Consider the following 27,233-nt stretch of genomic DNA (forward strand, 5'->3'; position numbering starts at 1 on the left):
TTTTTTCTTCATAAGTGCAAAATACGAAAGTATTCAGCTAAATTTTGTATATCTTTATTCAAAAAGTGAAATTAGAATATAATCTCATTTTTTATATTAAGGCTATTTCCCATAAAAATTGGTATTTTTATCTGTAGGATCTTAATTGTCCATTCATTTGTTTTTTCTTTTGGTTTCTTTAACAGAGAGTGCATTCTTGTGTCTTTTTAGAGTTTTTAATTGTGCTAACTTATTCCAAGAGATTTTCTGACACTGATAGTAAATAAGGGGAGAGCCCTTATAGTAACTGTGCATCTTTTCATGTAGTCAGCATTTTTTTTTTTTTTTGGATAACATTTTTTTACAATTTCCACTTGGTTCACAATATTATCCCATTATGACAACTCAATGAAAAATTATAATCTGTTTACACCAAGACAGCACAGTGTGCTTGCTGATATGATTTTACATTAGATTATAATATAATTATTTTATTTGATTTACATATATACTAATACACATTTTATATATGTACACACATATATGAATATCTACTAAATGCCATTAATTTGCATGGGGTGGTAGCTGATAACATGTGATCTTTCTGACCATTGGCTATTCTTATGTGTGTCTAACGTACTTCTTAGAACAGATACTAGAACATCACACCTCTCATTATACAGTATTTTAAAGGTTATATTTTATTTTACTTATTTTTAAACATTTTTTATTGAGTAATAGTCATTTTACAATGTTATGACAAATTCCAGTGTAGAGCACAATTTTTCAGTTATACATGAACGTACATATATTCATTGTCACTTTTTTTTTTTGCTGTGAGTTACCACAAGATCTTGCATATATTTAAGATTCCACACATGAGTGATCTCATATGGTATTCCTCTTTCTCTTTCTGTTCTGCTCCACCTAGAATAACATTCTCCAGGAGCATCCATGTCTCTGCAAATGGCGTTATGTTGTCAGTTTTTGTGGCTGAATAGTATCCCATCATATAAATATCCCACATCTTTATCCAGTCATCTGTTGATGGACATTTTAGGCTGTTTCCATGTCTTAGCTGTTGTAAACAGTGTAGAGAAATCAGCTGAAAACCTTATGGGGGTTCCCTTGTAACTCACTCTGTTTTCCTCTTGCTTCCTTTAGGATCATTTCTTTATCCTTAACTCTGGCTATCTTGATTAGGATGTGCCTTGGTGAGGGTCTGTTTGGGTTCTTCCTGTTTGGGACCCTCTGAGCCTCCTGTGCTTGGATATGATTCCTTCTTTAGGTTTGGGAAGTTTTCAGTCATGAGTCCTTCCCATACCTTTTCAATCCCCTTTGTTCTTTTTCCCCTTCTGGAACTCCTATTATGCATAGATTGGCACACTTTATATTACCCCATAGGTCCCATATATTGTTTTCATTGTTTTTTATTTGTTTTTCTCTCAGCTGTTCTGATTGGGTGCTTCCTGTTGTCCTGTCTTCTAGATCACATATTTGTTCTTCTGTATTTTCTAGTCTGCTTTGCACAGCCTTTAGGTCAGCTCTCATCTCAGCCAATGAGTTTACTAATTCTACTTGGTTCTTCTCTATAGTTTCTATTTCATTTTTGACATATTTTATATCCCTAAACCCTATTTCTTTTAGTTCCTTCAGTACTTTGATCACTCTTTTCTTGAAATCTTGATCTAGTAGGCCATCAATGTCTTTTTCCTTGATCATGCTTTCAGGGGATTTCTCTTGATCTTTTAATTGGGAGTGGTTTCTCTGCTTCACATTGCTCATATCTCTCTGGCACCGTGGCTTAAGGAGTATCAGTTACCTACTTAACCTGGAGATGGTGTGCCCTTAATGATTTGATCGAGAGGTCTTTGTGTCTTCGCCCTGCTTCGCGAACTCAGCTTGCTGTTTCATAGGCCTTCTGTTGGCGCCCTCATCTGTGCTGCTCTCAGTGGCTGCTGGCTAGCAGATTGTGACCCCTCCTAACACTAGGTCAGGAGCTGAGCTCTTACCCAGTGGGCGGGAAGGTCACTACCCCTCCTGATTCCACAGTCAGATGCTGTGCTCAGTGGGAGGCAGGTGGGCAGATCACACCCCATCCCAGCACAGTGGTCAGGTGCTGTGCCCTCTCCTGGTGCTGGTCACTCCGCTGCTCTGTGCAGCTGCCTGCTCTGCCTCGGGTAGGCGGTCTGTAGGTGGGCTCGGGGAAGACCGCGGAACAGCCCCGCCTACGCTCTGTGCCAAATCTGAGCTCCTTGTTTCTCTTGGCAGCACAAGTTCTCTGAGGTGTCAGGGTAGAAAGATCCTCCCTGCCTCAGGCTATAAACAAGTCTCAGTCCTGCCTAGGAGGTTGTGGAGCCCCCATGTGCAGATTCAGGCCTCAGCCCCGCCCCCGCCCGGGCACTATGCACAGGAGGAGATGGTAGATGTGGCTGAGCCCTGCCTCTCTTCTTGCGAGATGTGCCAGTAATGGCACAGGTCTGAGGAGACAAAGGCTAAAGCACCCCTCCCCCCAGGGCACATTCCTGTTTACAGTTTTGTTTACCTTCTGAGTTAAAATTTACCTGACAATGAGATGTATAAATTAGGCTTTTGAGGTTCATCCTTGTATCAGTAGTTGATTCTTTTTTATTGTTGAATAGTATTCCATTATTTGAATATACTATCATTTGTTTTATCCATCCTCCTACTAATAAATATTTAGGCTTTGGATATCTTTTTTTGCAAGCAAACATTTTTTTAAAAAATGCAAATATAATATACATGCTTAAATGTGAACACATCTTAAGTATGCAGCTCACTGATTTTTCACAAAGTAAACACATCTATGTAACCTTCATCCAGTCAAGAAACAGAACATTGCTGTTCCACTTTGGGTTTCTTCCCAGATACTACGGCACCCCTTTGATGGACTCACCATCCTAAATTCTGCCACCATGGATTGGCTTTTTTGCTTTTGAAATTTTTGGTCCCATACTTTCCACTCAAAATTATGTAAGATTCATCCACTAGTGTTTTCTGTAAACTAGTATATTTATTTTTATTGCTTTAAAGTATACAACTTGTATGCATGTGCCACCACTTATGGTCATGTATTGTTGAAAAGTGTTTGGGTCATTTTCTATTTGGGGGTATAACAAATAGTGATTATGAGAATTTTCTGGATGTCCTTTGGTGCTCAGATGTAGAAGTTTCTGAAGGGTACACACATGGCTTACCCTTGGTAATAGGGTGTGTGTGTGTGTGTACACATATACACACACACATATACATATATAACTTTCATTCAAAAAGCCTATTTCCAAAGTATTTGTAAGAATTTATATTCCCACTGTCCATGTGTAAGAGTCCTCATTGCTTGTTGCCCTCACCAATGCTTCGTATCACTTAACAACTAACTATACTAGTGGATGTCTAATGGTGTTCCAAGTGTGGGTTTAGTACGTATTTCCATTATTACTAAAGAGGTCAGCCCCTTTTCATAGCTTATGTGGATTTTTTTTTGTGTGTGAGAAGCACCTGTTCAATTTTTTTGCACATTTTAATATTAAGGTTCTGCCTTTTTCTCCACTGGTTTTTGTTCTTTATATGCCCTAGATACAAGTCTTTTGTTGGATATAGGTATAGCAAATATATTTTCCCACCGTGTGGCTTAGCTTTTCACTTTCTTAATGGTATCTCTTGATAAAAATAATTCTTAATTTTACTGAAGTCCAACTTAAAACTCATCTTTTTTGTTTAGTGCTGTGTCCTGTTTAAGAACTCTTTGCCACTTCAAAGTCATTAAAATATCTCCTACACTATTTTCTAGATGCTTTATTTTGGTGGGGGATTAGGTTATTTATTTTAATGGAGGTACTGGGAGTTGAACCCAAGACCTTATGCATGCTAAGCACACATTCCACCTGAGCTTTACCCTCCCCCAGATGCTTTGCTTTATGTTTCAAATTTATTAGATTTATAATCTATCTAAAATTACTGTTCATGTATGGTACAGGGTTTAATTCAATACTGTTCCATTGGTCTATATGTCTAACTTTAGGTAGTTATCACATAGACTTAATATTGTTTTATAATAAGTCCTTTAACATTGTTCTTTAATATCATCTTGGCTATTGGCCCTTCACGCTTCTCTATGTATTTAGAATCAGTTTGTCAATTTCTACAAAAAAACAGTAACAACAATTAACTTTTGGGGATTTTGATGTGCACATATAAATCTTTGAATCAGTTGAAGGGGAACTGACATCTTTAAAATGTCGAGCCCTCCAATCCATAAATTTGGATTATCTCCCCTATACTTATTTTTATCACTGCTGTAACAAATTATCACAAATTTTGCAGCTTAAAGCAACACAAACTTATTGTTTTATGGTTCTGTAGGTCGTCAGGAACAGGTATCACTTGGCTAAAAATCAAGATGTCAGCAGCACTATGCCCTTCTGTAGGTCAAAGGAAGAATGAATTTCCTTGTCTTTTTCAGCTTCTAGAGTTCACTCACACTTCTTTACCCATGGCCCTTCCTCTATCTTCAAAGCTAACAGCTTTACAGCTTTCTAATCCCTCTTCCAAAGTCATATCTTTCTGACCACAGCTGGGAAAGATTTTCAATTTTTAAGGACTCCTGTTGTTAGACTAGGCCCATGTAGATAATCCAGGCTAATCTCCCTGTCTCAGAGTCCTTAACCTGATACATCTGCAAAATCCCCTTTGCCATGTAAAATAACATATTCACAGATTTCAGGATTAGAGCATGGATATAGGTAGGGGTCAGTGTGGTGCACTATTCTGTTTATCAAACTGTTTAACATTTGACACTTTATGACTAACGTACAAGATAGAAGACCCTGATCATGTTTAGAATGCTTCCTCTGCAAAATAATGGGCACTGAGTTTATTTGAAAGGACTGAAAATAATATTACCACAGGAATGGTTTCCTAATTCTACTGACATTTACTTACTTTATACTTAAATACCCAAAATGGTCAGCCAGGAGTGGGATCTTGGCAAATAAAATAAAAGTATAATTCAAGCTATTATCACTGAATTTACTAGCTAATTCTATTTTAGAAACAGACAGAAAATAAAACAATTTAGAGTAAGTCTGCTTACTTATATATTAAGTGAACATAAAGTTTTAAAAGCATGTCTGAATATGGGATAAAGTGAGCATCATAAAATGTAATGTTAATATTTAGTACCTGCAAATCAAACTCCCAATTTATAAACAAGTTCATACTGTATAGCACAGGGAACTATATCCAATACTGTTTTGTAGTAACTTATGGTGAAAAAGAGTATGAAAATGAATATATGTATGTTCATGTATGAATGAAGCATTGTGCTGTACACCAGAAATTGACACTACAGTGTAAACTGACTACATATATATATATATTTGAAAGGACTATATATACCAAGAAAAAAATTAGATTGATAACCAACAAAAAATCTGTCAGTAATATAATGCTAGAGACACTGAGATACAAAAGAAAATCTCAGGCATACATCTGTTTATAGAGTCATAGAAAAAATAGTGCCTATGCAAGTCCCTAATAAGCATGAGAAAATAGGAAAGGCAATATAAAAGTTCAAAATGCTTTGCTATGTAAGAGCTGCAAGATGAATCAGACATAAACTTAAGTGGTCAAAATGTTTATATAATTAATGATAACTTAAAATAATTGAGGACATCATTTTAAATGAGATTAAAATAGCTGCACCATTTTCATATTACTAAGCAAGTCATTTCTGTTTACAATAGGTTTATATTATTTTTATATGTATTTATGTTTTATAAAGACATCAACTTAGATCCTGGCTGATAACTGACAGTAGAGCAACTGATTGACTTAAATGGGTATCATAGGCTTATCAGATTTCATATGCTTTAAATATAGATTAGTTATTAGCTGTCAGGAAGAGTTCAATTTTCATTTATTCTAACATAGCTGTGTCACAGGCAGGTTACTCTGTATTTACAATGGAGGATCTTGATAGATATAAAGATATCAAGTCTTATTGATCTTCATAGGGGTGCTTTTATAAGAAAAGGAGAATAAAATAAGAAAAATCTAAAATACTACTTTTTTTATAGTGTTCTAACAGTTTTATCTTTATTTTTATTTTTTTACTGAGTTATAGTCCGTTTACAATGTTGTGTCAATTTCCGGTGTACAGCACAATTTTTCAGTCCTTTATGAATATACGTATATTTGTTTTCATATTTTTTCACCATGAGCTACTACAAAATCTTGAATATATTTCCCTGTGCTATACAGTATAAACTTGTTTCTATTCTATATATACTGTCAGTATTTACAAATCTTGAACTTCCAGTCTGTCCCTACTCACACCCTGTAAAATACTATTAAATCAACATATATTTATGAAGAACTATGAAAAATGGGAAACTATAAGTTGTTTCTTTAAATTGGAGCAAAGAGAACTACTTTAACTGGGAAAATAGTTAAAATCTGGCAAGTTTTATGATTTCATGTTCACCCCTGACAGCTTTTCTTTCCTCCTTTCTCCTTCAATCTTTTTTGGGCCTTCTAAAGAATTAAATTAAAAAATAGAAAAAAAAGAAAGAAAGAAAGAAAAAAAAGAAAATTAAGAAACAGCTTTGCATCTAAAATAACCTCCTAACTGGAAAGATTGTATACTTTGTGAAAAATTTACAGCTGCCAATTTATGATCTATGTCTCTGTCCACACTGTGTTACTTGTTAGGAAGGGTCTTAAAAAAAAAAAAAGTAAAGAAAAATAGCAAATTATAATGGCTTTTACATTTTAAATTCTTTTCTATGTGTTTATAATCTGCTCTATCATGAGTTATTAAGATAAACATTATCAGCTATACTCTACTTTCCTATCATGCACATTGTGACTCTGAGAAGCACTCACGCTCTAACTTACCATCTGCAGGTGGTGTACAGGTTAATGCAGTTCTTTTGACAATATATGGTTTTGTAGTCTAGTTGTCTAACTACTACATAATGGAAAAGATGTAGAACTACTGGTACCACTGCCCTCGGTCTCTGTCATTTACCTTAAACATACCTGGAAAAGTAGATTCAAAAACTCATTGGCAAGAACATTTTTCACACTCCAGATCTGATATTCTTCTAGAGTTAAGATGGCCATTCTGAAAGAGAAACAATATTTAAGAACATCTTAAATCTTCATTTTCTTATATTATTTGAATAAAATGTTTTATTAAACTTGCAATGGTCATTTGCCTGAAAGAAAACTAATGATTTAGTGTAGATGCTATGTGTTCATCTAAAAGTAGGCCAGCAAAAATAAGTTCAAAAATAACCAAACTCTGAAGTAATGAGTCATAACGTGGGCAATTTATCACCAAAAATCTTCCTCCAGTAAGACCTGGGAAATAACTCACAGTATCTTCTGGTTCAAGGTGAAGTTTACTAACAGAACCCACAAAAGGTTCTGGGTAGAGAAAAAGGATTATTTACTAACTTTGAAAGCATTTTTCCAAACTCTCTGGATTATGCCCTTTGACCCTATCAATTTTCTAAGATCTTCTTTAAAACATCTGGCATTATTAGACTTCTTAAGAGATTTAAAAGAACTACATATATATAATAAATGAGTATCTATATTAACATTTCCTCAAAATAAAATTTAACATTACTTTCACAAGTTGAGTAAAGCAGTATTTTTTTTTCGTGTCAAAGTGTACCAAAAATTACATTTATATACAGTAGACAATATTTCTTGGGAGGCAAAAATATAACCAAATGCCTCTTACTTCATCTTTTGAACAATCACCTTAACAGTCCTAGATGAATAATAATGTTCTTAGCTTTTATTACTTAATTATATTTTTATTATTTAATGATTTATTATTTAATGATACTTAATATTATTTATTAATGATATTCATATATTCATTCAATATATAATACCATTTATTATAAGAAAAGATTTTAAAGCACTGTGATGGTACTTATTGGCTTTCATGATGCAACTTCCATTAAAGTATATTAATACCAATGTAATGGTACAAAATAATGGGTAATATTGTCACAGTCTAGTCACCAGTGAATATGGGAAATAGGTTTGGTTGAAAGGTCCAAATTCTATTCTAAATTTTTACCATTTCATTATTATGGTTACACGGAGATGGAGCAGCTAAATGATCTTTTTTTTTAATGTTCAAAAGTACAGTCATAAGAAGAAACTCGGTCTTGCACAAAAATAGACAGCAATGATAACCTCCATACTTATCAAACACCCAGAAAAAAGGCGATGGAAATTGTATCTCTACATAAGGTATTTCCTAAAAGAAACTTTCCTATGTTTCTGTTTTCATATATACCAAATAGAAATGGCTACCTTAGTTTTGGGCAGAAAAGTAAATGAAGATGGTTATCTGAATTGCCAAAGATCAAGCCCTGAAAAATTCATTTCTATTATTTATTTCTATTGAGTGTCAGTTAATAAGACTATGATGATTTCTTCTGGATTTGTGATTAAAAAAAATGTTACTTATTTTTCTAAGCCTGTATAAAACCACTATGGTCTACATCCTACCATCTGCTACTTGGTACATGTCAACATTTGAATAGAAAGGGTCAAATTAGCTCATATGTGTCTCACATATATGGATTATCTTCAGTTTCACAGGGATACATAGACATTAAGGCAAACCTATTATAATATCTTTAATAAATGTTGTGAAACTAAAAAAATTCAAGGCTTTATTCTTTGTAAAGTACATGCTCGTTTCTGCTATTATACAATTATTCTGGCTGCTATTAAAGAACTTAGGACAGACCCTCACCAATATTATTGAAAAAAAATTTTTTTTTAAACAATATACACCACCCAGATTGAGATAAAAAATAATTTCCATCATCCCAGATATCCTATGGTCCTTCCCAGTTAAATCACCCATCTCCAAAATCACTATTGTAACACTTATTAACATTAGTTCTGTCTCTGTTCTAGAACTTCATATAAATTGAATTGTACAATGTGTTCTTTTATTCTGTGGCTTCTTTTGCTCAATATAAGTTTTGTCTTACCATAATGTATTAAAATGGGAGAAGTAAAGATTATAAACTACAGATGGCAAGAGCTGTCTCTACTTAATTTTTATAAAATGCCTAGCTTATAAAATATAATTTTTTTATGTAAATAACACTTAATGGAGTTGTTTAAAGGTGGAATGGGCTTTCCTTAGGGACAACTTGGAGGTATTGTAACGACAGGTCCAAATAAGCATTTAGCAGGGATGATGTAGAAGAGATTCAAGTATGTATACGTAAGGTATGTATAGCAATTCAGAATATAATGTATTTTTAGAAAAGAATAAATTAGTCTCTGCTAGACTCACCTTTGTGGTATCATGCGCATTCTATGTGTCTTCTACAATGTTGGATACACCCACGTGTAATTCCTTTAAAACCAGAAACCCAAATCAGTAGTTAGGAAGGAGAAGGTATCATTTTTATTAGCCAGTAGCTGAAGTATAAAGTATTTTCGGTCAAGGTTTTTCTTTCTTTTTTTTTTTTTTAATTACAGAAATAGATTGCTTGTTTACCTTAAAAATTTATGACAATTTTCCAGTGGTTTCATTTTTTTTTACATAATACATTCAGTTTATTAAATTTTCTAAGGCAAATTCTCTTCCCAATTTTGCATCTTTGGCTATGAATATTTTGAGTAGCATAATATAGAACCTAGAAGTAGTAAGAAATCTTTTTCTCAACCTCTTTTAAAAAATTCTTCACTCTATGTTCCTGTTGGAAGTTTACATGCAAGAAGATGTATGCAATCAGATTTTAAGAGGATATCATCGGTGCAGTTGTCCTTCCAGACCTCTAAATGTGCAACCACGTGTCTCTCAGTTCAACCCTAGAAAGAACTCCGTCACCGTCAACATCAAATACCTTGAAGCAAACTAAAGAAAAGAAACTCTTATGGAGAGAAATTACTTTCATATTCTGAAGTATAATACATTTTATTACAAGCTGCCCTAGTAAAATTACTTAGTTCCTCAAACAACTACATTCTGAACTAAGTTCTTATTTGGAGGACACTGTGTCCTTAAAGTCCTTTGAACTTGTAGGAATTCCTGTACACTTCACAAGTCTCTCTCCTTATATCATTAGCCAGCTTAGAGAACTCTATCCTTCACCTAAATCTGAAGTTAAATTTCTTGCAAACTGAAAAAGGGCCAAGTTACTATACAATATCTCACAGATTTTGAGAAGGTAATTCAACCTTTTAAATTAATTTCTAATATTTAAAACTGATCACTTCAGAGTTGATTCTTACAATGCTGAAAATATTCCATCTACATTAAGAATCAACAAAAAGCTGGTACAGTCAGCCCCCTGTATCCATTGGTTCTGCATTCACAGGTATAAACAATAGATCAAAAAAAATGTATATATATATATAAAATATATATATATAACTTTCCCAGAAAGTTCTCAAAAGCAAAACTTGAATTTGCTATGCACTGACAACTATTTACATATCATTTACATTGTATTTACAAATAATTACATTATATTAGGTATTACAAGTAACCTAGAGATGATTTAAAGTATACAGGATGATGTTCATAGGTTATATGCAAATACTATGTCATTTTACATAAGGACTTGAGCGTCCATGGATTTGGTATCTGAGGGGGTCTCAGAACCAATCCTCAGCAGATAATGAGAGATGACTGTATAAAGATTTTGCCTCTCCAATGTAATTAATGTGCACCCAATATTTTTGCCTAAGAACAATTTCAAATCTTCAATGAAGTTTATATACAACAAGCTAAAAATCCAAAATATCAGCACTTTGCTAATTAACATCAATATCAGCAAAATTGCTAGTTAGTCTAGTTGGTTAACTTCCACTAGTCCACTGGCAAAAAATAAATTAAAAAAAATTTAAGACAATAATTAAACTCAATTGAGAAAAAAAGACTTCAGCCTCTTTAATACCAGAACTTTAATGTGAACAAATAATCTATCACAAAGCCAGGTTAGAGTAATGGTATACTATCAGGGAAGATAAAAGAAATCTAAAGTCTTAAGATTAAATAATTATCTACTTCACACACCCGTGTAACAATTATGCTATTAAATTAACTGAGTGCATCACAGTACAACATTACTAAAGAATATTGAACTATTAAGTATCATACCCAAAATATGCATTATTTGTGAAGCTGTATTTTACAAAGATGCAGAGATAATGACCCTAATGAATATATAAGAATTAGGTTCCAATTAAATGTAAACTGCTGCATTTTCCTAACCAAATATGTTTAAGATTTATTACTGTAATATGCTTATAAATTACGCTATAATATTTTAGCTAGGTTTAAAAGATAAATTTAGCATTTAATAAAATTGTTTTATCATAAATTTAATTTTGCTAATAAAATATCAATATACACAGTGCTAGAAAATAAGTTGGAATTCAAGTTAAGCAAGACAAATTTTCTATATAGACTACCAGAAAATATTTTCTATATGCTTAACATTTTCAAACACATCATGAATGATGTAGTTCATTTATCATGAATTGTACATTCATCTGGAAAGTCAACCATTATTAATAACAAAGATCTTAAATTACTCCACAGTAAAAAAGAACAGATGATTGAACCTTTACACTGACCTCAGTAAAACCTCAGCAAGAGATTGCTATTTGCCAAAGGGATGAAAATTCAAGCTTTAATCAGATGATTTTTTACATGAATGGATGATTTTTTTCTCTGTATAGCTTCCAAATTTTGTGATGTTTAACACACTTACATTTCTGTCTTTCAGCCAGAGGTCCTCTGCAACAAGTTGATAACCCACAGGATATCTCCTTAAAATCTATGTGGCTGTCATGATTTTCACCAAAAGCGTTAAATAAACCTGTAAAATAGGAACACAGAATAAATCACAGCCAACAAACTTCCTGTTAATAATGACATGCTTATGAAAGGAGACATGACTCGCATAAACTGACTTAGTTTTTAAAAGTTATCAGTAGTTTCCACTGTCTTAGGAAGTTTTTTTTTCCCCCCTGGCATAATTATAACCAAAATTTAACTTCCTAGAAGAAAATACTATCATTTAGTGTTTGGTTTTGTCTGCCTACCTGTCTCTATCTTATATTAATTCCAAAAGTCTAAAGTGATTGTAGAATGTAAAAAATAAAAGTATATTTTAAAAATGTAACTGGAAAAACGTCAGAGACCACAATTATCCTAATTTGGAAAGACTAAGAAGAAAAAGGAAAAAAGAAGAAGAAAAGTTGAACTCTATCAAAGATATACTGTGTTGTTATTAACAAGCTTCATACGGCTCCTTCATGAAGCAAAGAAAACTAACACACTATATTATAAGAGAAAGAAATTCTGTACTGCAGTCTTCATTGTACCACTTAATCTGTATACATAAATATATTAAATTTCAGAAATAAAGGGCAATTTATAATCTAATCCTGTGGATTTTAAACTTTTCATAAAAAATAAATGGAATCATTTTGTTTTCAAATGAAATGATTTCTCAATCTCTAATTCTAAAAAGGTAAAAACATAACTGCACTGCTGAAGTGGAAGCCCTGTCTGTTCTAGCTCCCCTAACAAATATTTCTAAAACACACTGGAAACCTGAAGAATACAGACTATTTCAAGAATCTAATTCTGTGCCCTCAAAGAGCAGAAAATTGAAGCTAAGAAGTAGTTAAATGACTTGCTAGAAGTAAGAAATTTTTTTTTAAAAAGGTCTGAATCAGAAGCAGAACCCAAGCTTTCAGATTTCAAATACAGTTTTTGTGATTATCACCCACAACTACTCCTTGTAAACCTCATTTAATTATATATATATATATATATATATATATATATATATATATATATATATATATATATATATATATATATAGTAGTGAAAAGTTTAGAGATAAGTGGGGACCTAAGAGATGGTCTACTCCAGTGGTTTCTTAATTTTTTAAGGGTGGGGGAAGGATACAGCAGTGGAACCTTCTATATAAAAGAAATACAATAGACACTACTCAGCTGAGGAAGAGGTGGGGTCATGTGTGGAAGCTAGAGCTTTGCCTATTCAGTGTCCACCACCCTGACCTTGCACCAGATGCTCAGGCACCACACTGGAGCACAGTTTCATAATGATTTTCTTGGTCAAACCAATTTTATATATGAGAATATTCAGGTGCAGAAAGGTAAACCAACTTACACAAGGCTCCAAAGGTGGAACAAGGCTCACGTGTTTAGCAAAGAACATTTGTAGAAAATAGGATTCCCACCTTCACTCAGAGATGGACAAATTGGTGGTGAAGCCAATGGGCCAAATGTCTCTAAATCAAATCATCCAGTTCAGGATTGAGCCCTCAGCAACCAACAGCATTTCTCCAGATGAATGATGTCTGATTCCTCCACTGACAATCAAATCAAACAAGATTATAAAATCTCACTCTTCTCTTCTGGACAATTAATTAGTTCATCCTGATAATGTAACTTCTAAAGATACATTTTAATTTCCCAGTTAAACTGTTAAAAAACTACCTAAACAAAAACTCTGAAAGACAAATATATTGTATATAAAGTGGCATGAAAATTAAATTCAAATTAACATAAAAGAGGCTTTAAAATGGGAAAAAAACTAGCAATTTCCCATTAAGCAGGCTGTTTAATTCCAACATGTAAAATAATAAACTAAGATATTTATTTTTTGCTTCCCACACTTTTATCTGTATTCACTTTGGTGATTTTAATCTCTATCTTGGATTTGAAAATTCCTGATCATAGTCTCTCCTGGCTACACAGGTAACACACTAATAGCAGAATCTATGTTTGAGTTATCCTGTCACTATGGTAACCATTTACACATTTAATACTTATTAAATAAATGTACAAAGGGGATAGACCTAAGCTTCTCCTTCTTGGCCCTAAAATTCTTACTACCCCTCCTATAAAGGCAGGAGCCTCCTCTGTAGGACAGAGTGTAAATGTATCTCCTGAGAAGGATTCCCCAACAAGGGCTGTCTTTACAGCATGCTTTTAAATAAGATGTTTTTATGGGACATTTCAATAAAAGCATCAAGGACCTAAGCTTCCCAGTATGGTGGGAGTTGTGATGGGCATGGGAGGATGCTCACTTGGGAGGATGAGATGTTAAAGACACTAACAGTGAAAAGGACAGGGCAAGATGAAGGGCGATTGGGAAACAGGACCACAGAGATGTGACATCTACTTCCCACTGTCATCTAAGTGATACCTACTTGAAAGAAATTTTTACAGTTAAATTCTATAATGGGGGGTTATTTAAATGAAGCACACATATACTCAATGAGTAGATCACATAATTATTAGAGATTCAGAGTGCATTAGCATTTTCAGAGTACTTTTTACATCAATAACTAGTATTTATAAGTTCCTGTGCGCTAAATAATTATGTGGAATTATTTCCATTTTGCTTTTAGACTTACTACAGCTTAACCTATTCAATGCACTGATACAGAGTAATTTTTCTAATGAATAAAAATGATAATATACAACCTTGTTAAAGATTCTTTAATTTCTCCATCACCAGATTTATGAACACTTAGGCCTATGTGTCAGTCCCCATTTCTTGCCAGCTTTTTCACCAACACCTTACATTTAGGTTATATTGCATTACCCAGAGGTCGGGAAATGTTCTTTCACACATCCATGTCTTTATTAGGTCCTGTGTCCTCTGAGGAGAAACCTTCTCCCCACTTTCACATCCTTCCATTTTACAGCCTAACCACTAATCCTTCTGTGAACACCTTCTAATGCTTTCCAACCTCACCAGCTACCCCAGGGTTTTAACTTCTCTCTTCCACAACTGTCCTCCACTGTATATAGTATCCAATATTCAAGTGAAGTATGAGTCCTCATTTACAGGTCTGTGGCCTCTCTAGATTATAAAGTATTTGGATTCAGAAACCTTGTGCTTTTATCACTGTAGCTGCTAGAATTCATTTCATAGGACCTGATACATAGTAACCACAAAATAAATACTTGCTGAATGAATGAATGAATGAATAGCCAAGGCAATCTTCACAGCCAAGGCTTCCCCATCCCAGCTCAGTATTCTTTCTGTTATATCAAAGAGAATCTGCCCCATGAAACAATAGACCCTGCACATTTTAACTAATGTATACAATTATTAGGAACTATTATTAGAACAGAGACTAGCACTACTGTTCTCATAGTTATGTCACATAAGTAGTGTATTAAAGCTCATTCTGATTTGTTATTTATACAAATCAGCTATGTCTGTCAGCAGTTTAAATATTAGTAATTTAGAAAACAAAAGTTATTGTTTATCCACTCATCAAAAAACATTATGACAGATCTACTTACATACCTCTTTTGTCAGTTTATATACCAACTGGAAAAGAAGGGGTGTACAGTCAACTCTGAGAGTATAATTGCCTGCAAAATAGAGAGTATTTTAATACCTCCAAATGGACTTCAAACCTGTATTTAATTCTAACTTTATTTTCTAATTATAAACAAGATATAACAGATTTCAAATTGAAGGCATCATTCCTGGAGAATTAAAAATAGGGTGGACCCTACAGATTATCATATTCAGTGAAGTATGTCAGACAGAGAAAGACAAATATCAAATTATATCACTTATATGTGGAATGTAAACAAACAAAAAAATGATACAAATGAACTTATTTACAAACCAGAAATACATTCACGACATAGAAAAGAAACTATGGTTACCCAAGGGGAAAGGGGGAAGGGAAGAGAGATGTTAGGAGTTCAGGACTAACAGATATACACTATTATATATGAAACAGATAAACAACAAGGACCTACTGTATAGCACAGGGAATTATATTCAGTATCTTATAATAACCTATAATGGAAAAGAATCTAAAAACAATGTATATGTATATGTATATGTATATGTATATGTATATGTATATGTATATAACTGTGTAACTTCGCTGTACACCTGAAACTAATATTACAAATCAAATGTACTTCAGTAAAAACAAATAAATAAAATTTTAGAATAGATAGATAGGTAGGTAGATAAATAGACAGACAGACAGTCTGGCTAATACTAAAACACAAGGTGGAAATAACTCTTCAGGAGCCAGAGAGGCTGCAGCACACACTCAGGATAGGAGACTGCAGAGGCAGACTCTGCTGCTAAGGCCGCAGCTCCTGCAGTAACAGTAAGGGCCATTGCTCATTATGGCAGCAGTACCTAGGGGTCTTTGGCAAAGGAAGTGGTAAGGCCATAATGTTCACGTTTTTATTCATTCATTCAATTCAATATCAAGACGTTAGACTAGAGCGTGTCAGTAACTAACATGTGTCCTGTGACACTTGCCTAGAAATAACCATAACACGATGAAAGCCTACAGATGCACATGCCACATGTCAGGGTCAAAAGGAAGTCTGTAGTGGGTGCTTATTTCAGAGTTGTTCCAATACATACAGGAACTATTTCTGTATGAAATACTTTAGCCCAACTTTTAAAAATAGCTCCACAGGAAGAATGTCAAAAGTACTAAAGTTTTAAGTAGTAATCCAACATAGGCCAATGGTAAATATACTAAAGAAATTAGGATCAATTACTTAGTTATGAATCATATTGATTCATTTGAATCATAATAATGTTCTCTCTGGTAAAATGGAGAAATGGAGGTATTATTGAGGCATCTCATAGAAAGAGGATAATCCTAGTTTATGAGTTGGAGTTGACAGACTTAAATACTGGTATACTATTTAATGACAATCTGAAATAAAATTTACCTTCTGTGTATGAGTCTGCATTGATATATGCAACCGCTCTCTCCTGGAGTGTTTTCACATTCTCCTGTAGTTGAAGCAAAGCAGTCACTTAACTCACAGCATTTACAATTGTGGAAATACAAGCAAAACAAATAAATTAATTCAGTAAAAGAGTGGTTTGCAGATACCATTATAAATCAAATGCCTATGCCTTTGACCATAATTTTAAGAAAATGCCATTAACTGGTTGATAATATTAATGCAATTAAAACAAGAAAGAAAAATATTAGTGATGCTGTAGCCACTGTTCATAGCAACAGCAGGGAGACCCAGAGGAAAACTGTCCCTGATCCCCTGCACCATAATATGAAGGGGTAAGGCTCGGAGATGCTCAGCCACACCCTGGATCTACTGGAAGAGAACTGCTCAAAGTAAGGCCTGGAAATCTGTATTTTTAAAAGGTGTCCCTGGCAATCCTTACAGTCATTAAAGTATGAGACCCCTTGACGTTGGGGATCCAAGTAACTTTACCATATTAAAAGTGAGGAAGTTGGAAATTTGATTTATCAAGAATTTTTTGAAAGAGAAGATATTGATGAAAAAGAAGAAGGAGGGGAGGATAGAGAAAAAACTAGAGGGAGAGAAGAGTGGCTATTAGGACAAAGACAAGACATTTCTCTCTCACACATACATGCACACACGCACACACATTCTAGAAAAATACAGCAGAAGAAGACTAATGCCATCATACACATGGGAATATGCGGAGAGAGCTCTTTTCTTCTCTCTGTTTCTCTCCCTCTCTCTCTAGCTTGCTACCTTGTAAGAGCAGTTACAGTAAAAACATTTAAAGCTTTGACTGGTCATCCCACAAATGAGAATTCTCACCTCTGCACTTGGCCACACAGGATAGATGACAGCTGATTCTGCTGCAGAGTTTCCATTATGACAGAGCTACAGTAGAAATAAAAAAGATTCCTTAACTGTATGTAAAGGTAAATGTGCTGCTGAATATGATCAAGAAACTAGTAGAAAATGGGAAACAATATTCAAATTGTCTTTTAACTCAAATGAATTTAAATTAATGCAAGGCATATTATCTTGTATCTTGGATTTATTTTATCTGTATTCTAAGCTGCTTAAATTATAGAAAGACACATGTATTTCTATATACATGTATTCACAAGAAATTACATATTTCTAAAAGTAAATGACCTTAATGAATAAGATCTGATTCATGTAAATAAGTGTATTATGAAATGCATGTTCATAACACCAACATAATAATAAGACTTTGCAATATACATGGAATCAAATATGATACAAGTAACTGTGATTTTATTCCCATACTTATTTGATTCATATTATTATTTTAAAGTATGCGGAAATGAGTCAGAAGGAAAGCATTTTAAAAACCAGACACAATGATAAGAAAGATATGATATTCTTTAAACAAATTCTATAAAATTTGGACTCATAAACGATGAACAAAACAGAGGATAGTCACAGGAAAGTGCTTTTTGGTGCACCTGCCTTTAAAAAAATACACAAGCCTACCTTGAACATGTAAGAACTTAGAGTTACTGGACAGAGAGCCTAAGGGAAGAAGATGAAAGAAGGGGGCCTATGAGAGACACTTTAAAATAAAGCTTTAAGAGCCAGTGACAAATGAAAATTAATCATAATTGAATTAAAAATAAATCCTTGAAATTTTAGAGTAATTCAATTTACAAAATCAATGTATTATACTTCCCAATCAGGCACTTTTGTAAATGGTAAAATATACGTATGGTTACAATTTAGTATGGAATCCATAAAGGAGAGACTATAATCAGAGTATAGTCATCTTAAAAGAGCATGTTGTTTTCCTAGATAGAAGAAATCCAAGGAAACTGTAAAAACTTGAAAATTAATGCCAAGGATCTATATCAGATTTTCAATAAGCTAATTCACTTGTCAGAAGCAGCTTCCTAGGTTTGACTATTTTCTGAGCTTACAGATTTTACTTATCACAAAACAAATATAAACAGAAACTAAAATACTTTAAAAATAATGAAAAAATTGGTTTGTACTTAGTAATTAAGAGGTTGTTCTGTTTTGCCAAACTGATGTAAAAGCAAAAACAAACTCTATTTCTTAAATTTTCTTGAGTATTTATCCAAATTAAAACAATATCAGGTAATGGAACACATCTGTGATTACCCTGAGTTACATGTTGACCAAGAAGATACGTTTTCTGTCTTAGTTACCTCAGCCCATTTGTGGAACCCAGAAGTCCAATTTTTTCTTCATCCCAGCCGGCAAAAATGGTAGTTCTTCTTGGTCTCCAGCCTGTAATCATTGTTAACATACATGGTTAGGTACATCTGCCTAAAAACAAAGGAAAATTCACTCAAGTCACTTTCTGTCATCACTTGCCAAGGAAACATTATTTACCTCTACTAATCAGTTTTCCAAAATTCTGGACAACTTCTTATAAATCAGCAGTTCCACTGGTTAGGTCAATACCTCCAAATACCCAGAAGTCCTGATGATCTCCCAGAATAACACACCTGTTTGGAAAGGAAGGCATTCAAAAGAATGACAACTTAGAATGTATTATAAAGAGCAGTAATTTATGTTTTTAAATTAAACTTCCTCCTGCTTGAGTTTCCTCCATAGAAAACCATCAAGGTAGTGTCTCCTTTTAGAATTTACCTTTTTTCCCCACATTTAATTATATCACATCAACCAGGAAAAAAAATATTAAGAGTTTATTAAAATTTATCTTCTCTTACTCCTGTAATCTTTGTAAAAACAAAATGTTTTAAGACATTTTAAAAAATTCACCAACTCACCAAGTTTCACAGATCCTCAGGTAGTTCTGATTACATCGTAAATGCTTGTGATTTTCTTGATGTTATTTTAACCTTCCTAGAATTTCACAAAGGGAACAAATTACTTCACATACAGCATTATGTCTAACAGGTTCCTTTCAATGTTTTGTTATAAGTCTCAGAAGTACAGAAAACTGTTTAATAGGATGATAAATTCCCATATGCCCACCACCTAAATTCAATCATCGTTAATACTGTTGAACTATTTGCAAGCGAGTTGCGCAAATCATGACAGTTCTCTCCTATGTATTTAAGAATGCACCTTATGGTGAAGTTAAAAAAAAAAAATCAGTATTTTATATTTTTCCTCCCTCATAACTCTATTGTTGGTATTTATTTAAACTTCAAAATTATTATTCAACGTGAAAAAGAATCTTGTTCTTAGCATTTTTTTTTTTAAAAAAATGTGTATTTGTCCATTTAGAGCTCAAATCAATTAAGGGATATAAGCCCCAGGTGCTTTTTTTGATATTTTGACCAGGGAAAATTTCTGTTTCTGACTTTTCTCTTAAACTGTTACTGAAGCTACATGCTCTGTTTTCCTTGTGTCTGTATGTGTCTGTTTATAAATCACATTTGTCATTGTGTACCTCTAGCAGGTATTAATACATGAGGTAATAAAGTCTCCTATGTTAAAGGAACTCCATTCTAGTTGAGTTAAATATAGACTTTTTAAAAAAAACTTTTATAAAATAAAACTGAACTTCTAATACGTTAAGAGTTCTGAAATTTTAAAACAAGCTTCTTACAGAACTTATAAAATACTTGCAGAATCCAAATTCACATTGCTAAGGCAAATCATTAACCAACAAGACTCATTTAACCATTTTAGTTTAATAAAAACAGCTATCTCCTCTCTGATTCATCAGTGTGAAGTTTCCCTTTCCCTCTACATTTCAAGCCAGTCAAACTAAAGTTCTGATCATGTCATGCTGTTCCCCAACCCTGCACAAGCTGTCCTCTGCAGCTGGCGTTTACTGCCTGTCTTGATTCCTTGGAAATCTTACTGTTTGTGTAAAATTAAGCTCAATGAGCACCTGTTCCGTGGTCATGCCTCCTTAACACCAGTGCTGTCCGGGGTTAGTAACAGTAACGACTATGATGGTAAGCGCAGGGGGCCATGTAGCAGTTAAGCGTTCACCACTGTGACCATCTAACCCACCCCCACAGAAGTGACCGGTGAACTTCGCTCCTTTCCCCCTTCTCTCCTACTCCTTCCCTTAAGTTAACCTAGGGTTTTGCATGCATAGTGTTTTGACAGTTATCTGAAACACTGTTTTAAACCGTCAGTTGAAAAGGGAAGACAAAATGTTACACCTGGCCCGGAGGAGGAGAGGGGTGGGAGTGGCCCAGAAGAAGACGAACGGGACGCGCGGCCTCGGATCACAACACAGCACCGTTCCTTCCAGAGTTTCGCAGCTGGGAAAGCAGAGGCCTGGGGCCCGGACCACCTCGGGGCCTTCAGGGGCCTTTAGGGGAGGCCAAGGGAGGGACGGAGACCCGCGCAGGGCTGGGGAGGGGCCAGCAGGGACTCACCGTCTGTGCAGCGGCTCCTGACCCACGGCTGGGCAGTCGGCGGTGGCGGTTGAGGCTGCGGTGCCGGCTGAGGCGGCGGTACCGGCTGAGAGGGCTGAGGCGGCGGCGGTACCGGCTGAGGCTGCGGCGGCTGCGGTACAGGCTGAGGGGGCTGAGGCGGCGGCGGTACTGGCTGAAGGGGCTGAGGCGGCGGCGGTACCGGCTGAGGCGGCGATACCGGCTGAGGGGGCTGAGGCGGCGGCGGTCCGGCTGAGGCGGCGATACCGGCTGAGAGGGCTGAGGCGGCGGCGGTACTGGCTGAAGGGGCTGAGGCGGCGGCGGTACCGGCTGAGGCGGCGATACCGGCTGAGGGGGCTGAGGCGGCGGCGGTACTGGCTGAAGGGGCTGATGCGGCGATACCGGCTGAGGGGGCTGAGGCGGCGGCGGTACCGGCTGAAGGGGCTGAGGCGGCGGCGGCGGCCGTGCCGGCTGAAGGGGCTGAGGCGGCGGCGGCGGCCGTGCCGGCTGAGAGGGCTGAGGCGGCGGCTGAGACGGCTGAGGCGGCGGCGGTACTGGTTGAGGCGGCGGCGGCGGCGGCCGTGCCGGCTGAGGGGGCTGCGGCGTCTGCGGTACCTGCTGAGGCGGCGGTACCGGCTGAGGCGGCGGCGGTACCGGCTGAGGCGGCGGCGGTACCGGCTGAGAGGGCTGAGGCGGCGGCGGTACCGGCTGAGGCTGCGGCGGCTGCGGTACAGGCTGAGGGGGCTGAGGCGGCGGCGGTACTGGCTGAAGGGGCTGAGGCGGCGGCGGTACCGGCTGAGGCGGCGATACCGGCTGAGGGGGCTGAGGCGGCGGCGGTCCGGCTGAGGCGGCGATACCGGCTGAGAGGGCTGAGGCGGCGGCGGTACTGGCTGAAGGGGCTGAGGCGGCGGCGGTACCGGCTGAGGCGGCGATACCGGCTGAGGGGGCTGAGGCGGCGGCGGTACTGGCTGAAGGGGCTGATGCGGCGATACCGGCTGAGGGGGCTGAGGCGGCGGCGGTACCGGCTGAAGGGGCTGAGGCGGCGGCGGCGGCCGTGCCGGCTGAAGGGGCTGAGGCGGCGGCGGCGGCCGTGCCGGCTGAGAGGGCTGAGGCGGCGGCTGAGACGGCTGAGGCGGCGGCGGTACTGGTTGAGGCGGCGGCGGCGGCGGCCGTGCCGGCTGAGGGGGCTGCGGCGTCTGCGGTACCTGCTGAGGCGGCGGTACCGGCTGAGGCGGCGGCGGTACCGGCTGAGGCGGCGGCGGCTGCGGTACCGGCTGAGAGGGCTGAGGCGGCGGCGGTACCGGCTGAGGCAGCGGCGGCTGCGGTACCGGCTGAGGCGGCGGTACCGGCTGAGACGGCTGAGGCGGCGGCGGTACCGGCTGAAGGGGCTGAGGCGGCTGCGGTACCGGCTGAGGCGGCGGTACCGGCTGAGAGGGCTGAGGCGGCGGCGGCTGCGGTACCGGCTGAGGCGGCGGTACCGGCTGAGAGGGCTGAGGCTGCGGCGGTACCGGCTGAGGCGGCTGAGGCGGCGGCGGTACCGGCTGAAGGGCCTGAGGCGGCGGCGGCGGCCGTGCCGGCTGAGGGGGCTGCGGCGGCTGCGGTACCGGCTGAGGCGGCGGTACCGGCTGAGAGGGCTGAGGCGGCGGCGGTAACGGCAGAGTCGGCGGCGGTACCGGCTGAGGGGGCTGCAACGGCTGCGGTACGGGTTGAGGCGGCGGCGGCTGAGACGGCTGATGCGGCGGCTGCGGCGGTACCGGCTGAAAGGGCTGAGGCGGCGGCGGTACCGGCTGAGAGGGCTGAGGCGGCGGCGGTACCGGCTGAAAGGGCTGAGGCGGCGGCGGTACCGGCTGAGGGGGCTGGGCGGGCGGCGGTGCCGGCTGACGGTGCTGGGCGGAAGGCGGTGGCGGTTGAGGCCGCGGGTCCGGCTGAGGGGGCTGAGGCGGCGGCGGTTGCGGTGCCGGCTGAGGCAGCGGCAGCGGCGGTGGCGGCCGCTGGAAGGACTTGAGGGACTTGAAGGCCTTCGCCAGCTTTTCCAGGGTCGCCATGGCGGCCTCCCGCCCCGCGGGGTCAGCCCCCGGAGTCGCCGGGCCGACCGGCGTCTCTGGTCAGCAGCGGTGGCAGTGAACGGGGCTCGGGGCCGCCAGCAGGTGCGGACCCCAAGCGCGCGGCCATCTTGGTGCCGTCCCGACAGCCCCCGCGGCCCTGCGTCCTGCCACGCTCCGCCGGTGGGGCGGGGCCGGGCCGCGGGATTGACAGCCGGAGGCAGCGGCCTCCGCCAATGGCTGCCGCGCCCGCCCCTTGGGCCCAAAGAGCAGCCAGGGCTGCTGGAGTCACTGCGTTCTTCCCGGCGAGGGGCGAGGGCTACTGCAGGGAGATCGGGAGGGCGGTTCGGGGGCGGGGTTGCGTGGCACGGCGAGGAGGGTGGGGAGGGCGGGGTGACTTGTGATTGAGGGTCTCTCTCGGCGAGGGGCGTCCCCGGACGACGCCTAGCGGGTGGCGTTGAGGCGGGGCAGTGGGCTGGGAGCCCGAGACCCCCGCGGGGCGCTAGCCCACCCCGCGGCGCGGGCGGAGGGCCGGCTCGCCGGACAGCCTGCTGTAATATGCTGACTGTTATATATTTGGCCTTACCCTTGTTAGTTGCCTCAAATCACTCCTTGTTCACCTTCATGATCATTACCATAGATATACGCCTTACAATCCTCGTACTTACTATGTTCCCTCATGCTACAGGGCCATACACATGCTATTCTCACTCTCAGAAATAATCTTTTACACATCAATGCCCTACTCCCCTCAAGAGATTTGCCTATCTAATTCCAATCACTCTCAGTGCTCAGCTAATTTGTGAATTCATAAAGCCCATTACATTAACATAATTTCTTAACACCATGTCATTCTCCTTTATCACATTATTAAAGTATACGTTATAATAACATAAAAACTCTTCCATGCATGAAGGTAGATATTAAACAATTAAGTTCACAGTATAAAGTTGTAAGTACATATACTGTATATTATGAAAAATGTTAAGGAATAACATACTATCGTTAAATTCATTCACAATTTTTCATAGAAATATGGAAATATTTATTCCAAGTTGGATCATCACTATATGTGTGTGTGTATATATGTATATATTTTTCATCCTTCATTCACATTATAAGTTCTGATAAAATATTGCCAACAATTAACTTTTATACCCCAAATTACCAATAAAGGAATAGGAAAGAAGGGAGAAAAGAAGAAAGAAAGAAGGAAATTGAGGGGTTTTAGAACTCTTGAGATTGAGACATATTAGATAAAGACTCAGATCTGTACATTTATGTATGATAATTATTTTCCTAAAATTATATAAAAACATAAAGAAAACTGAAAGCTAAATATAAAATTATTTACAACCCAAATTTGAGGTTAATTTATATCTTCAATTGATATGCATTTTTTAAATTTAATATTACACTGTTCCATTGCTATAATATAATCAAATTCATAAACAGAAAACTATATATGATATATACATCCTCTCACCATTGATAACATCTCTGAAAGCATTTTTGAAGTAGAATACTTTATATTTAAAGTTTTTATCATTAGAAAGGCTTTGAATATTTTAACACTATTAGATTTAATTTGCTTCATCGTATTATTTTTTCCATTACATGAGAAATAATATCTTATATGGTTTTGATTCATTCTTTAAGTAATTTGTTAATATTGTATAATAAGTGAATTCATGGAATTAAGGAAAGAATTTATTTTAGGGCCTGATATGTAACAGTTTGACTACAAATCCTTCCTTCCTTCCTTCCCTCCTTTTTCTCTTTCACTCCCTCTCATCTTCCTCTCTCCCTCTCTTCCCTACTTTCTTCTTATTCCTTCCTGATTTTAATAATCTGATTTATTAGCTAGCAGGACCATTTTACTACCTCTGTAGATCTAGTCTTCCACAATTATAGCCATCTTATTCTACATTATATTAGTGTGATAAGCACACATATATATTACTTTTATCAAATATGTAACTTATAGTTTTGATTTTAAGTTAGTTAGCTATTTAATTCAGATTGTCCATCATTTCTTACAAGTCATGGAGTATTCTTTCCAACACTTAAATGAGATATGTAACCAATGGAATTTTTGAACAGAATAGTGAAACTGAATTTTGGCAGTGACATGCAATAGTTTTGTGGATATTTATTGATAGAATTTTGTAAGATCTCTTCTGTAATGTATACAGTATGTACATTTTTTCCACCTGTCAAAGAACTCCAGGCTTTGAAAAGAGAGGTTCTAATGGATCATGTGTTAAACTGCATTGGTTGATTGATCCTTATAAAAGCATGTTTAGTCATTGCTGTTTTTGGTAGTGGTTTTACCAAAAAAAAAACTGACAAATTTAATTGTGATAGTTAACAAATAATTCATAGATTATGTGTTATCACATAAAATAGAATGAATAATTGAATGCAAAAAATTCAACATGACTACTTCTACTCTATTGAAGTGTCCATATTGACAACTACCGTCTCCTTACACAATAGTTGCATTTAGTTAAATGTCTTGAAAAACATAATTTGGAAAACTCAAGGTCCTCGGGTGCCAGAACCTTTAATGTGCAATTCATTTTCACAATTTATGATTCTAAGAGAGTTGCTCCAAGTCAAGAAGAGGGAATCTGTTAATCAAAATTGGCAGAGAGGTACAGAGACGATTTCTTCCAGGTAGTTTTCTTTTTTCAAAGACACACAGGCATTGTGTGAACAAGACACTTCTGTTGTATTTGTTTTTGAGTTAAGATTTTATTGCTGAATTCTGATCAAAATAATTTATACATTTTAAATTTGCACTGAATGAAGGGAAAATCTGCACTATATGGATCAGTTACATTGAACTTTGTATTCTCTTTTGACAAGTGTGTGTCCCTATACTTTTGCATATAGATCAAAAACAATACTTCAAGGCATTCTCACCAACAGCAAGCAGATCTCCAATTTAGAGTGTCTTGTCTTGCTTTTAATTTGCATTTAGAGTGTACCTTATTCTAGTTGGGAAGTTGTAGTCTCACTTCTGTAAGTGGAATAGTGAAGCTGTTTATATGTGAACTTGTTACATGTTGGTATTATTGTGTCTGTTGGGGGCTGGGAAATAAGTAAGCTTAATAAATTGATTCAATTTTGAGTGTGTTTGAATTTAATGAAACTTAAATTGTACTGATTGATTCTCAACACTTTAATTACAGGTTAATTTCAGATCACTGAATTGTTTTACTTACATCAGGGCATCACAGATAGGATAGAATGATATGTTGTAATATTCTGGATACAGTTATTTTGGTTTTCACACTAATTAAAAGTTTTACCTCCATCTCCACCAAGGACAAAGGGACAAGAATACAGTTGTTTAGAAAATGATACATTTGTAGGCCATCTGCTCTTTGCATAGAACTGCATGAGCATTTGCTTATAAAAAGTAATTACGCTCCTCTTTTTAGTGTGCAGATTAAAGACAAGCCAGGAGAGAAAATATTAATGCAGACAATGAGAGGGCAAAAGCAATATGATTTGTTAATTACTACAGGAATGTAAAATGCAGGTGGAAAGGTACATCAGTGAAGGTTAACCTAAATCTTGAATTGTGAAACAAGGTATAACCGTGTAATTAAGCTGAACTATTTACAATTGTTCAAATGCTTTGAATTTTTTAATCTCAAATCCTTTGCTCAGAATGTTCTTCCCTGTGTCCTATTAGCTTGTTATTTATTTTGAAGATTTTTCAGAATTGCTCCATATTATCCTTCTGTAACTCCTCTGAATTACCCTCAGTAGAATTAAATGTTTCCTCCATTGTGCTCCATTAGTAGCTAGTACATACCTTTATCATATAACTATTCAGATACTTGTATATCTCTTCAGCTTGACCTTAATCGCCTAGAAGTCAAAGATTTGTTCTATTTTTTCTGTATCTCCATTTCCTAGTGCATGCTCCCAGATTTTATTCCTCTACTCAAACCTTACTATTGAATCTATACTGGAAGTATCTTCTCTAGACACTGTTTGGGGAACCTG

General features: G+C 37.7%; 1 protein-coding gene across 1 annotated transcript; it reads right to left on the minus strand.

The window, feature by feature from the left end:
• Positions 1-654: 654 nt before the first annotated feature.
• On the minus strand, positions 655-27,012 carry LOC141576100 (uncharacterized). Its single transcript, XM_074358578.1, has 12 exons — positions 26,985-27,012; positions 21,172-23,532; positions 19,597-19,672; positions 19,196-19,311; positions 19,009-19,090; positions 17,648-17,713; positions 16,781-16,844; positions 15,366-15,433; positions 13,279-13,410; positions 11,775-11,882; positions 9,344-9,406; positions 655-7,126 (listed from the first exon to the last, which is right to left on the minus strand). Exons 1-3 carry the CDS (start codon positions 27,010-27,012, stop codon positions 19,659-19,661), a joined length of 2,403 nt encoding a protein of 800 aa, XP_074214679.1. The 3' UTR covers positions 655-7,126; positions 9,344-9,406; positions 11,775-11,882; positions 13,279-13,410; positions 15,366-15,433; positions 16,781-16,844; positions 17,648-17,713; positions 19,009-19,090; positions 19,196-19,311; positions 19,597-19,658.
• Between the last annotated feature and the right edge of the window lie 221 nt (positions 27,013-27,233).

Source organism: Camelus bactrianus, chromosome 36, assembly GCF_048773025.1.
Source record: "Camelus bactrianus isolate YW-2024 breed Bactrian camel chromosome 36, ASM4877302v1, whole genome shotgun sequence".
In the NCBI taxonomy this organism is placed as follows: Eukaryota; Metazoa; Chordata; class Mammalia; order Artiodactyla; family Camelidae; genus Camelus; species Camelus bactrianus.